This window comes from Ailuropoda melanoleuca, chromosome 12, assembly GCF_002007445.2.
Source record: "Ailuropoda melanoleuca isolate Jingjing chromosome 12, ASM200744v2, whole genome shotgun sequence".
NCBI classification, from domain to species: Eukaryota; Metazoa; Chordata; class Mammalia; order Carnivora; family Ursidae; genus Ailuropoda; species Ailuropoda melanoleuca.
This window is the reverse complement of record NC_048229.1, coordinates 20,339,468-20,353,168: the sequence shown is the minus strand read 5'-3', so window position 1 is coordinate 20,353,168 and position 13,701 is coordinate 20,339,468. Positions and strand designations below refer to the sequence as shown.

Sequence of the window (13,701 nt, the reverse complement as noted above, 5' to 3'; positions counted from 1 at the left end):
GGCGACGGGCGACGGGCCGCGCGCGGAGGGCGCCGGGCGCAGCATGGGCGGCCCGGGGGCCTGGGCGCTGCTCTGCCTCGGGCTCCTGCTCCCGGGAGGCAGCGCCGCGTGGAGCGTCGGGGGAGCCCCGTTCTCCGGACGCAGGTAAGGGTTGCCTGCCACCACCTCTGCGCCCTGCCAGCCCCGCGGCCGGGACTCCCAGGCACCTCCCACCTCCCCCCAACCTCCGTGCAAGCCAAGGACTGGGAAGGGGACCTGGTCCCCCACTTCGGTGCCAGCCGGGTGGGAGTAGGGACCTGGGCCAGCCCCGCTATCTGGAGGAGGCTCCCGGCAGTGCGGGGGTCCCCGACTCCATGTGTCCGGAACCGGCATCCCCCTCCAGCCTCCTCCACCCCCCACCACTTCACCTCCAGAGCCCCAGAGGAGGGGGAAGGGGAACAACGAGGGAGAAGCCCGCCTCCTGGGACTTCCATCGCCCTGGCTCAAGGGCCCCCTTACCTGCATGTAGGAAAAGGCCAGCACATCCCCTAGCTGACCCTTGGGGACCCCCCCTCCCTTTTCCCTGTTCTCGGCTCTTTTTAGTACCCCGGCTATTTATTTCCCTCGGAGGAAGAAGACTGGGGTGGAATTTCACAGATCTGTGGGTCAGTGGCCACCCCAGGGACCTGGCATTTTGCACAGAGACTGGAGAGAGAATTCTGGGTTCCTGCTGCTCTTTCTGGAGCTGGGGACGTTCTCTCTGTTGGTGTTTGTGGAACATCTCCCCAGGGAGGAGCCCCTTATTTGCAGTGTGGTCATTAATCTTTCAAGGATTGAGTAAGGTGGGAAGCACTGTCCCCATTTAGCAGATGAGCAAACTGAGGCCCCAGAGAATTAACATAATCTTCTAAACTCATGGGCCATTAATAGAAGTGCTGGGATTCCGATCTGTGGTTTTCTGGCCGTGATAACAGTGTTTGAACCTGTCCCCTGTCCTGGCTGCAGCCCCCACCCCTGCTGGGGTCCCCTCTCGAAGGCCAGCCGTTGTCTGAGGCAGACAATGCAGAGTAGCTAGGCCTCTTCAGGCCTTTTCATCCCACTCAAAGGCCTTCCCCGGCCCCCACCCCCTAGGGCCTCAATTCTTTAATTCTTTTCAGAAATCCCCTTTCCCAGTGGTCAGGGGCCAGCATGCCCCTGCTGGGCTAGCAAGAGCAGGTGACATGGCTAGGGCTGGAGGGCAGAGGCGGCCAGGGCATCAGAGGCCAGAATATCAGTCGTCTGAGAGAGGGACAGGCAGGTGGCCGATATCATAGCCACGGCCGCCTACTGCATACTGACCTCAGCTGACCTGGGCTGGGCATTTTACCTGCTTCCGCCCCCTCCAGAAATCTTCCCAGCTGCCGTGGGAGGCATGCATTCTGATGGTCCCCCTTTTGTAGAGGAGGAAGCTGAGACTCAGGGGGAGGATCTGACCTGCCCAGGGCATGCATGTGAACCCCCTGGGATCCTGGGTGCGAAGATGACCAATACCCTAAACTCAAGTTCTCAGTGTCAGGCTCAGGATGAGGGGTGAGAGGGCTTAATGTCCAGACTGCCTTCCAGCCAGTCCAGGGCAGGGCCTCCCAGCCTGGGTGGGAGCAGGATGGTGACCCTGGGCAGGTAGCTCGTGGTCACTGGGAACCGTCACCCCATCTGTTCACAGAAGGCTCACAGTGGCCTAGCATCACAAAAGCCCTGTGGGCAATGCTGTTGCTCCCATTTTACAGATAAGACTGGGGCCCGGAGAGGGAAAGTGGCCCCTCAATCCAGGCCAGCCAGTTTCCCAATCCAGTGTCCTTGGCACCCAAGGAGAAGGGGTCAGCTTGTGGGTCTGGGAGAGGTTTGCAGATCGTGGTTAGGAGTCAGGGGCTCTGGTCCTGGCGCTGGTACTCACTCAGTGCGTGACCTCAGGCAGGTCACTTCACAGTCCCGGGTGTCTGTTTCCTCAAAGTTTCCCTCTTTCCTCCCCTTGCGCCCTGCCCACTGGTGTGTTTTGAGGGGGGGACAGACCCCCACAGGAAGGATCACTGACATTAGGTGGAGGCGGGGACCACTAGCTGGAGGAATCTGTGGTCCTCAGCTGCCTGGACCTCCCCTTGTGGCCATGTCCCAGCATTGTTGGAGACAGCATGGGGACGTCACACCCCATCAGCCCTCCCTCCACCCCCAGCCCAGCGCTCCAGGCGCCCCTTGGCAGCCACGGGATCAGAGGCAGAAAAGAAGCTTTGTGCCTGGGGAGGGGGAGGCCCGGGAAGGCATCCAAGGGGCCGCCCCAGACCCAGGAATGTGGCAAGACTTTGAGACCCCCAGAACCAGGGTTCCCCAGGGGCAGTGCAGAGCTACCTTGGCCCACCCCTGCCCCCTCTCTGTCCCCCAATCCCTGCTGGGGCTGCTTCCTGCCTCCCTGGGGTCCCTTCCCTCCTGAATCCCTGTTCTCTTTAACGACCCCATCTCAGTCAGCACTGTGGCTCTCGAGTAGAAGCTGTCACCAGTGTCCCGGCCCAGGCCACTTCCCCCTGCAGGATGGGCTTCCTTGGGGCAAGTCCTAGAATCAAGGAGGGGGAGAATTCTCTTCCCCAGCCCCTTTCCTGCGCCCACATGGGTGACCACAGGACTTCTCTTGGAGCCTCAGGGTCCCCTCCCCTCCGGAAAATGCAGAGCCTGACAATCCCTATCCCAAAGTCAAAGGAAGGTGCCATGCTGGGGTCTCTCCAGGAAGGCGCTGGACCCCCCCAGCTGTGGGGTGTGGGGTCCGAGTCCCAGTCGGAGAACAGCAGCTATCAGCACCGGCCTATGCGGTGTGTGTGAAAGCTCTGTCGGAGGACATTCTGCTGTCCCCATCTGCAGATGGACAGAGTGAGGCGCCGAGGCGGTCAGGGCCTTGCCCAAGGTCGCCAAGTTAGGAAGCCGTAGGGCCAGGACTGGAACTTCGCCTCCAGAGTGGGGTTCTGGCTCTAATCACCCCACCCCCACCTTGTACGTCTCCTTTCTTTCCTCTTCTTTTCATAACGGCCCTTGGCCCCTGGCCCGCTTGGCTGCCTCCTGCAATTAGCCCCTATCACTGTTCCGGATCGCAGCCCTGGGCCCCGCAGAGACAAAGTCCCCTGGGCCCCCGTGGCAGGGGGTGGAGGGCAAGTAGTGGGGGGAGGCTTGTGGGGGCGGCTGGTGCCAGGCTGAGCTGGTCTGGCCTGTTTTCTCTCCTCTGGCAGCCTCTGGGGGCCTGGGAGGTGCTGAGTGGGCACGAGTGGCAAACCCAGAAGGGAAGCGCCGCATCCCACAGGCTCAGCCTCGCGGGTTCTCGGGCACCTTCTCACTGACGACGTCCCGGGAGACAGAGCCTCCAGGGGCGGCAGGATTGTAGGCAGGCTTCTAAACACAGCACCCATCCCTGGGAACCTGGGTCCTGGCTCCTCCACCCAGGCCCACTGTCTGGTTTTGGTCATTCAGTCATTCAGCAAACGTCCCTGAGCACCTTCAAGCTCACTCCCTTCCCAGCTTGGTCCCTGCCAGTGCCCTCCCTCGGCATCTGCAGGGAAGGAAAAAGCTCAGGGCTGCTGAAGGGGACCCCTGGGGGTGCCCCACCCCTCCTGGGACCTTAGGACTGACACCTAAAGGACACACAGCTTACTGGAGCCAAGGGAAGGGCTTTCTGGGTGGAGGGAATCTGAATGCGAAGACCTGAGGTGGGGGAAGAGCCGGCACTTGAAGGGGCCGCAGGAAGGTGGAAGGGGGGCAGCAGAAGCGTGCGGGAGAGCGGCATGCAGGACCCTGGGGAGCCATGGCGAGCTGCGGACTCACAGCAGGCAGTGGCAAAACTAGGTCTGTGCTTTAGAAAGAGGCCCTGCTGCCCCGCAGGAAGTAGACAGAGGGGCCGGGCCAGGGGGCAGAAGAGCTTGGATTTATCCTGGGAACAGTGTGGGGGCTTCGGTCTTCAAGGTCGGGGAGGGGTGGGGCGTGGTTATTGGTGACTCCCCACGCCCCAGGGGAGGGGCCAGGGGCTGACCTTGAACCCCACGTGGCCTGAGGATCCCCTCCTGGCTAGTCAGCCATCAGCTCCGTGACTCCTAATGGGGGGGGGGGTATTCAAGCCAACTCCGGCTGGCGGGAAGTAAACCAGGGAGCCAGGCATGACCCACCTGGGGGCGATTTTAATTAAGGAAGAAGAAGAAAACTGTTTTCTCTCGCTCCCCACCCCTAGTAAAGAGGGGCAGGTCAGGCAATCGTGGGAAGTCCCAGGCCCACCGCCCCCAGCCCAGCCCGGGGTGTGGGCATGGAGGGAGGGGTGTGTGCGCATGCGTGTGTGAGGGCACATGGCCCTGTGTCTGTAGACAGGACGGTCATTCGGTGGCTGGGTGGCCTGTTGGATTCGCCTTCGGCTGCCGTACGCTTGAACGTGTTTGTGTGTGCTTCTGTGGGTCTGTGCGTGCACATGGGCACGCGTGTATCCCGGGGTTGTGGCACCCACGTATGTGTATGTGTGTCTGCATGTGGGCCCCTGTAGTGATGTCTGGGCAGAGCTTGGTACGTGTGTGCGCATATCTGTATCCTGGGGTGGAGTCTTCAGCCCCGGCCCAGGGGAGCCCCTCCAGTATCTGGAGCTTCTGACTGTCCTCTGCCCAGACTGCCGCTCCCCCCACTTCATTCCCAGAGCCCCAGGGCCAGCCTGGGGGACATGACACAGGCTGCAGGGAGCCCCCAACACCCCTCAGGAAGCCCCCCCAAAACTTGCACTCCGAATTTTACGCATTTTTCTGGAGAGGAGCCACAACAGACATCACTTTCTCAGAGGCGCTCATATCCCACCCCCTCCAATAAATAAAACTCCAGGTTCAAAAGCGCAGCTCTAAGGACCCAGAGGATCTAAAGGGCGGGCCTTTTTGAAATGTATTTTTTTAACTTTTGAAATCCCCACCTGTTCATTAGGAGAAAAATGGCCAGCCGGAGGTTAAGAGTGCAAACTCTAGGGTCAGGTGGACCTGAATTCCAGCCATGACCGTGTTGTTCATCTCGGGTGCCTGGGGCACATCCCAGACCCCAGAGCCTCAGTCTTTCCATCTGTAAAGTGGTGCTCATAATTGGCGTGTGAAAGGCTTTGGCCCGAGCTCCTGGTGTGCGGCGGGCATGCTCACCAGAGGCTGCTGTTCATGCAGGAGACAGAGCAGACAGGAAGCCCCAGAGGTGGCAGCTTGACTCGAGCCTGTGACTCTTCCGACCTCGATCCACATAGAGCTATGCACGTGCACATACGTATGCATAGTCTCTGGGGTTTCTTATTTGAATAGAAACGCGATCATTCCCCGCCTGTTGGTCTGCACTTGCGTTTTGCCCTTAACCAGACGCGGTGGTCGGCGTGTGGAGGCCTTGGGCTCTAGTTCAGAGTCTGGTTTTCCGTGTCCAGCGGTGCTGCCGCTGTTGAGGCTGTTCCCGGTTTCGCGTCGCTCCCAGCAGCGCCGCAGCAAACACCTGTCACCTCTCCCGTGGGCTGGCTGGCCCCCGGCTGTGGGGAGCTTCTGCTAGGTCATTGGTCTAAACGGGGCTCTCCCTGCTTTGCCTTTGGCTGGGCTGTTCCCTCCTCCCGAACTGAGTCCAGGGTGACCAGATGGGAGGGGACTTCTCCAGGGTCCCACAGTGAGTGAGTTGGCAGGTCCTGGCCAGGGACATTGTCCTATGGGTGGGCCAGCCACCGGGAGAGTGGATTTCAGGGGCGGCAGACACCTCTGTGATGGCCGGGACATTCCAGGTGCTCAGCAGCCCTCAGCCTGTGCAGGGTCACCGGCCCTGCATTTTTTGCTGGGGCTGGGAAAGGAGGGACCGTTTCAGGTGACCCTTCACAACCCGAGCCCGCCACCCCACCAGGCTTTTCCTCTGTGGCCTTGAGCCTGAGGTCAGCAGGTTCCCAGGTTGGGGCCTTCACAGAACCACAGACCGTGGCTCAGGGGATGGGGAGGAGACAAGAGCTGAGGTCTCTGGGACGGAGGCAGGGCCCAGGCTGGGCCATCCACATTCCTGGGTGCAAATCCAGCTCTACCGTGTGCCACCTCTGGGACAGGAGCAGTTGTCTTCCCCTCCCTGAGCCTCATTTTACCCCTCTGTAAAATATGGGGAGGTGCCTGCCTGGTTCACCAAGAAGGTGAATGTAAATACGCTTGGCATACAGTAGGGGCTCAATGTATGCAGTGCATGGTGAAGCATACAGTAGGTACTCAATATATGCGATGCATGATGATTATTAATTGGCATTTGGACAAGTCAGTCCTCCATGCTTGGGACATCTGGCTGTTCCACAGAGGGGACCCAAGGACAAAAGAGACAGGGCCTCTCTTCTGTCATGCCAAGGAGGGAGAGGGCAGACATGAATCACGAGCTTCATTCAGCCTGACAGGGATGCAAAGTGCTGCAGGATCCCGCGCAGGGAACCATTGTTCTATTCAGGTAGGGTGGAGGTGGGGAAGGACAAGGGGAGAGGTGACAGCACAGTAGGGCTTTGAAGGTCGGAGGTGCCAAGTGGGGAAGAGGGGCCAGGGTGCTCCAGGCAGTGGGCCCAGGGTGAGCAAAGGCTTGGAGGTGAGGGATCACAGCAGGTGTGAGCACAGATCTGGAGCGCTGAGGGTGAAGATGAGCAAGAGAAGGATAAGGCCAGGTTTACATTTTAGGACGCTCCTTGGGAGATACTGAGATGCAATGGGGGGCTGCCGCTGTTGTCCGGGTGGGCAGCAGGAAGCACCAGTGACCTGGATGGGTCGGGGGTGGAGAGAAGTGATACTGAGAAAGGAGAGGTCGGGCAAAGAGGTCTTGCTTCCATCCTGTCCCCCGCAGCTCATTCCCCGAGACCTTCCGAGAGCCCCCAGCACAGCTGCCCCCTCTAGGGCTACGGATTCACTCCTCGGCCACAGTGCCACCGAGACTCCCACTGGGGCCCAAAGGACTCTGAGAGCTTAGGGGTCTCTCCACCTAGAGACTTAGGGCTCCTGGCGAGAACGGGGACTCCTCACTCATCCCCCCCCCGGGAACCCTGGGCAGGGGCTGTGCACGGCACCTGAACTTCCTCACTGTGGGTCTGTTTCAGGAACTGGTGTGCCTATATGGTGACCCGGACCATCTCATGCCACGTGCAAAATGGCACCTACCTCCAGCGAGTGCTGCAGAATTGCCCCTGGCCCATGAGCTGCCCAGTGAGCAGGTAAGAGAGGCCCTGGGGCGACGGACGCCAGTGGCCCTGCAGGTGGGGGCGTAGCATGAGCAGAGGCCTGGTCTTGGCGCTGCATTGGGAGTGCAGGGGAATGCTGGACCCCGCGGGCGGGTGGAGCAAAGGGAACATCGGCCCTATGCCCAATCTCAGCACCTCCCCTTCTGCTCCCGTGGCACCTGGAGGGCTTCCTGGGGGAAGGAGTCCACCATTTACACATGCATTCACTTAGTGAGGCTTCACTTCTGGGGACAGGCCAGCTGGCAGGGACTCCCTGTCCAGTTACTATCTGGATACCCCCCCCACCTGGGGAATTAGGAGGGATTAGAGGGCCTGAATCCCAGAATACAGCAGGAGACAGGCTCCAGAGGGGCCCAGGGGTGGCAGAGGACCCCGGACTGTGTCCCCACGGACATCCAGGTGAGTGGGAAAGGTGGCAGAAGACTGTCTGAGTCCAGCCCCCTGGGCCCTCTTCCAGCTACAGAACGGTGGTGAGACCCTCGTACAAGGTGATGTACAAGACGGTGACCGCACGCGAGTGGAGGTGCTGCCCCGGGCACTCGGGGGTGAACTGCGAGGAAGGTAGGACCACCCTGCGGTGCAGGCCGGGTGTCTTCCCTTGGGCGCAGGCAGGAGCAGTCGGCCCTTGCTACATGCTCGGCCGCGTGCGTCTTGACCGCCTCCCTCTTGGGGGACTCTCAGGACCCCCGGAGAAACTCCGTACATGCCATGGAGCTCACATCTTGAGTCACACCATCCCAAGTCTTTCCTCCAAACTTGTGGAAAACCCATCCGACATGTGCATTGCATGTGGTCATGGCACATGGAAGCGAAGCACTACGTAGGTCTGGATTGGCACAGTTGGGATGCTTGTATCCGTCTTGCGGGTGAAGAAACCACGTAGGTCTGGATTGGCACGGTTGGGATGCTTGTATCTGTCTTGCGGGTGAAGAAACCCGGGCTCAGGAAGGTGGTGGGTGTACAATTGCTAAGTGGCAGTTGGGGCCTGAGGGACGGGTGCACCACGCATAGGGCGTGTCACAGGCAGGGGGGGCCCTCTCACCCCGGCCCCCTCCTCCGCAGGCCGCACGTGTGGTTCAGGGCCAAGCTCCCAACACCTCTATGGTACAGAGGACACGGCCCAGGCCTCCCCACGCCCTGGCCACGTGCTTACCTGGAGAGCCCTTTCCTCAAGGGCACCTGCCTCTCTGCGCTCCCGGCCTCGCTGCCCACCTGAGCTCAGTGAGAGGGAAACTTTGGGCTGTGCTCCCAGAGTGGCCCTCCAGAGGACAGACCAGCCTAGAACCAGCCCAAGAAGCAGTCTCTAGGCACCTCAGTGGAAAGGGGCATTCGGGGCCCCCAAAGCGGCATTAGTTGCAAGACCTATTCTGATTCCAGAAACACGAACGTGTGAGACACGGCCTCTGGATCAGGAGAACGGGACGCTATCAGAAATCACCATTCATAGATGCTTCTTGAAGGACTTACATGCTTCACCTCCCTGGGACCCCACGAGTCCTGGTTCACAGACCGGGCAACGGAGGCCCAGAGAGGTGGAGTCCCATGCCCAGAGTCCCACAGGGTGCAGGGCAGAGCTCACCACAAAGTGGGGTGGGGAGGGGGCCTGACAGGTTTCCCTGTGGGGCTGCGGAGTCCCCAGTTCTGGTGGCGTGGCCAGAGGGAGCAGGGGAGCTGCCCGATGCCCAGCAGGGGTCCTGTGCAGACAGGCGGCCACCAGGCCAGTGTGGGAGGGCAGAAGTGACGGAGAACCAGGAACGGCACCCTCCCCTCCCTGCTGGGAGAAAGCGGGTAAGGTGGAAGGGCCCAGGGGGCAGGAGGAGAGCCAGCTAGGAGGGGTTGCTGCCAAAGAGGCCACAGAGAAGATGGTGGGGGTAAGGGTGAATCCCCAGAGTGTGGGGACCACCTGGGCCTAGCGGGCCTGAGCCCAGGCAGGGCCTGCCCAGACAAAGGCCACTGTGTCCCTGGCTTCCCTCTCAAGGGCAGACCTTCGCAGGTCTGCAGGGCCATCCTGGAGCGGGTGAGGGTGGGGGACAGGTGGGGGCAGGGCCCGTGCCCTAGAGTCCCGTAGCTGGAGGCAGTACATCCAGAAGCCAAGATTAGGGCTGAGGGCTCTGGCAATGGCAAGGTGGGGGTGCAAGACAAGAGCTGGGCCAGGCCACCCCTGACATCTGCTATCTCCTTCTGCAGGGCCTTCGGGTCCCAGCCCAGGGCCGGGAGTATCCAGGGCTCCGTGGGCCAGGCCAGATCTGCTACACCCCAGCTGTGTGGCCTTGGGCCGGGGGCTCCCCAAGCATTGTGCAAGTTGTTGTGCAAGGGCACCGGGCTGGGGGCTGGGAGGCTGCAGTGCAGGTGCCCCATCCCGTGACCACTCAGAGGGAGGGGCACCCTGTCTAACCAGCACCACGCGGTCGTGTGCTCTTGGAGAGCCTGGGCTCCTGCACACGAAGCGTCAGTGTTCTTACCTGCGAAACAGGAAGGATACGGGAGCCTGCCTCCCAGGGATGTTTCAAAGATGAAATGCAACAGTGGCGATCCTGCAGGTGGTGTGGCTGCCCAGGGTGGGCCTAACTTGATGATCGATGGGACAGGAGGGGCCCCTCCCAAACCCATACAGTCAGAGCTGAGTAAAGAGGTGCCTGGGCCTGGATATTCTGGAAAACTACTCTGCTAGGGGCCCTGGGAATGGGGGCGGGGACCCGTGAGGACTTTGTAGGTCCATCCCAGGCCCTGCCCTTCCTCTCACAGCTGGGTTGAGGCTGAGCTCCCCCAGCTGTTTCCCCTGCTGGTGACTGACCTTGTAGCCTGCCCAGCATTGGGACATGGACCTGGGGCCCCAGAGCTGTGTCACCGGAGCAGCCTGGGTGGACTGAAGAAGGAGAGGGAGGACCCATCAGTCCAGAATCCAGACCTAGATCAGCCATGCTTTGCTGTGTGACCTGGGGCAAGTCACTCCATCTCTCTGAATCTTGTCTCTATCTGGAAGTCACCTGGGATGGCAAAGTGCCCACCTTGTACTTTATTATGAGCACCGGAGACTCAGGCCTTGAACCTTCGGCCCCTGTGGTGGGGATTCTGTGATGGCTCTCTGGGATTATCCTGCTTCTGACCTCTGAGACCACACTTCTCAGTCAGCTGCTCAGCAAACAGGCCTCCCCATCCTTCCCCACCCCCATTCCCAGGACCCTAGTCTCCAGTTTCTGCGTTCATTCACAGCTCTTAGCCCTGGCTTTCCCATCTTCAGAATGGAATGTTCACTCTGTGATGATGGGCAAGGATGTTCTCTGATGTTCATGACAACCTGGGAGGAAAAGGCCCCATTTTACAGATGCAGAAACCAAGGCTCAGAAAGGTGAATGGGCTGACCTGGAGTCACTCAGCACGGGAAGAGCCGGGATTGGGACCTGCCTGACCAAGCCTCTATTAGTGCCTCCAGGCTTTGGGAAGGGGAACTAGATGGTGGGGAGGGAGCCTGGCTGAGGTCTCACCTGGCTGCCCACTCCCACTGGAAAACATTTGAGGAAGGGCCAAGGCCAAAATGTACTACAACTGCTGGTCCTGACCCCCTGGTAGGCTCTGAAGAGGGCTTCTGTGGCCTCCCTGTGATCCTGCCTCTGGGGGGAGTCCCTGCAGACAAATCTTTTACCCATCACCCCTATTTGTCCAGATGAGTAAGTGAGGCTCAGAGAGGGCGTAGGTCTCAGCCAAGGTCACACAGCAAGTAAGCTTTGGGATTCCCAGAACAGAGCCAGGGCTCTGACCTGAGATCTGCAGCATCCACCCCCCCAGGACCCTCCCGCAGTCACAGTGATGAGGGGAAGGAAAGTGTCCCCTGTCTGCCATGCCCAGCGCCGTGACTCATACTGGCGTCATGCTATCGTGTCACAGCGCAGAAGGTCCAGATGTAGGAATTGAGGCTGGGAGAGGGAAATGCCTTGCTCAGGGTCACATCCAGATTGAGAGTCCATCCGTCTGACCCGGGGCCAGGAGTTTTCCTCTGCAGCAGCACCAGCTGGGGACTCCCAGGGGAGGGCATTCAGACAGTTGGGGCACCATGAGACTGGCCGAAGCCCATCTCAGCCCCAATCACGCCCAGACAGAAAGATAGAGGAGCTCCCTCCCCCTCCTCTCCCTTGGGATCCCCTGGAATAAGCCGACCTCTGTATGCCTCTCAGTGTCCCCAGTATCCTTAGCTCACGTGTCCCTTCCCCATCCGGGGACCCCCACAACCCTTGTCTTCTGTGATGGGGAACCAGAGAGGGAAGCAGTTTGCCCGAGGTCACACAGCAGAAAAGCTTAAGAACGGACAGGAGGTTGTAGCCCAGGCCTTCCCTGGGCCCTGGGCCTCTCCGCCTCTCCATCCCTAACTAGGTGCTGTTACAGGGCCAGGTTTGGGCTTTACTCTGAAGATACAGGATCCTGGGGGCTCAGTGCTGCATGAATCTGTCCATGTCTGCTCCCCGCAACTCCACTCCTGCCTGGAAGACCTGGTAGTCCCCATCTCCTGACTCCCTGCCAGCCCAGCCCATCCTCCACCCCTAGCCGGTGCTCCCCTCTCCACCCTCCTGGCCGCCCCAGTGATGTGCTCCAGCCCTGCCCTCCCTCCATCTTAGCCCCGGCCCACCCTGGCCCTCTCTCCCACCGCACAGCCTGGGCAGCAGCTGTCCCCTCTGTCTGTGACCTCCTGGAGCTGCCACCTGGCTGCGATGGCCTCCACCCTGCCATCACTGCTCCTATCTCTCCAGTACCTGACCTGCAAATGGGAACCTCATTTTACCCTGAAGAGAGGGCCAGGCCGGATGCAGACTGAGGCTTCCAGAGGGCGGCTGGAGGGTTCTCGGAGCTTGGGGGTCACCTTGGGGGTCACCCCATCATCCAAGAGTAGCAAATATTTATATTTGCAAAGTAAATTCCCAGGAGGACACCTGGCCTGGGGCTAGGAAGACAGCATCCCTGTGGCTGTAGTCACCGGACCCAGCAGACCCGTGGGTGGCTTGTGAATGAGAAAGCCCCTCTCCCAACACCTGTCCTGAGAAAGAAAGTCAGAGATGAAGCTCAGGGACACTCTCAACTTCTCACATGTGCATTCCCAGCTTAGCATGGGGTTTGAATCCCCACCATCCCACCTTGCTGTGCGGAGAAGCAGCCTCTCCTCTCTGGGCCTCATGTTCTCATGAGGACCCAGTGAGAAGGGGTTTCTTAGCTTAACCCTGGTTCTGGGCAGAGGAAAGGGGAGCTGCTTGTGGGGGAACAGGGCTCAGAACTGTCCATGATGCCGTCCTTGAGCAGATCAAGACAGAGGGGGTGATGGAGTGATGTGAGCTTCAAGGGGGAGCTTTGGTGGGTACCTGGGTCTGTCTGGGAAGATTTCCTGGAGGAGGTGACATAGGACTGACAGCTGCGGGAAGGGGGTAGGGAAACTCTGTGTGTGTGTGTGTGTGTGTGTGTGTGTGTAGTACTGGTGGAGACCTCCCAGGTGGTGGGGAGTAGCGCACAGTCAGGCTTCCAGAATGGAGCTGGGGCTTGTGATCCTAGATCCAGCCTGGAGCCCTTGAGAGGGCGAGGTGGGGCTAAGGGGAGCCCTTTAGGACAGACCACCAGGCTGGGGTGAGGGGGTGCTTTCAGCCCTCTGGGGTCTGCTCCAAGGGTCCTAGCCCAAAACCAGTGGGAAGGTTATAATATTTTTGGACAACAGGAGACCTCCCCCCAACCCTTGGCTTTTTCCCTACTGGGATTTGCTGTGCCAAAGGGCCATTTTACAACTTGGCTTGTCCCTAAAGTAGTTCTGTCCATTTATCAGAATTTGGAGGAGTTTGGGGGATTGTTTTTGTGAATCCTGAAACCAAAACCAACATATTCTGGGATTTTTTTTTTTTTTGGATAGTTTTGTTCTTTCTTTTTCTCTTCCTTCCTCCTTTCCTTCCTACCTTCCTTCCTTCATTCCTTCCTTCCTTCAAAAATTTTAACTTGCCATTACTTTGAGCCAGTTACATCTATGTTGATGGTCGGACCGTGTTTTCGTTAGTTTTTCTAGTTCTCTCCGGCTCCCAGTGAAATGTACAAAAGCAAATTGGATGGAGAAGAATTTCCAACCACAAGTTCACGAATTAATAACTCAGGGAACCCCTCGTGTGATGTTAAAAGATTCGCGCTCATTTTTAAGACCGTTGTGTCTGCTGTCCACATTATTTTGCCTTTTATTTTGTTTGTTTTGCATTCATTTTTCAGCTGGTGATTCATGCCTTCGTGAACAGAAGGGTTATTGAGGCCGTGGAGGCCCTACTACGCACTGGGCACTTTTCCAGGCCTTGCGCAGGCCAGGCTGGGTCCCTGCCTTGGTGGGGCTCACGTTCCAGCTGGGCTGGGGGGCAGGTGATGGGCAGCGGACATGGGAACTGACACAGTTACAGGACCCATTAGAGGAATGCCATGGAAAAACGGAAACAATAGCAGGGTAGTGGGGAGGGTGGGCTGGGCAG

At 59.4% G+C, this 13,701-nt stretch overlaps 1 protein-coding gene across 10 annotated transcripts in view; it reads left to right on the top strand.

The window, feature by feature from the left end:
• The first annotated feature begins 6 nt into the window (after positions 1–6).
• The window catches only part of EMID1 (EMI domain containing 1), a 48,123-nt gene continuing 34,428 nt past the window's right edge, over positions 7–13,701 (top strand). For all 10 annotated transcript variants that reach the window (XR_004619012.1, XM_034638465.1, XM_034638463.1 and 7 more), the window contains exons 1-3: positions 7–144; positions 7,085–7,198; positions 7,683–7,786. Coding sequence is in view for 9 of the 10 variants with exons in the window: in XM_034638465.1 (XP_034494356.1) it covers positions 44–144; positions 7,085–7,198; positions 7,683–7,786 (319 nt within the window). In the remaining variant the exon portion in view is untranslated. The remainder of the gene's footprint in view (positions 145–7,084; positions 7,199–7,682; positions 7,787–13,701) is intronic.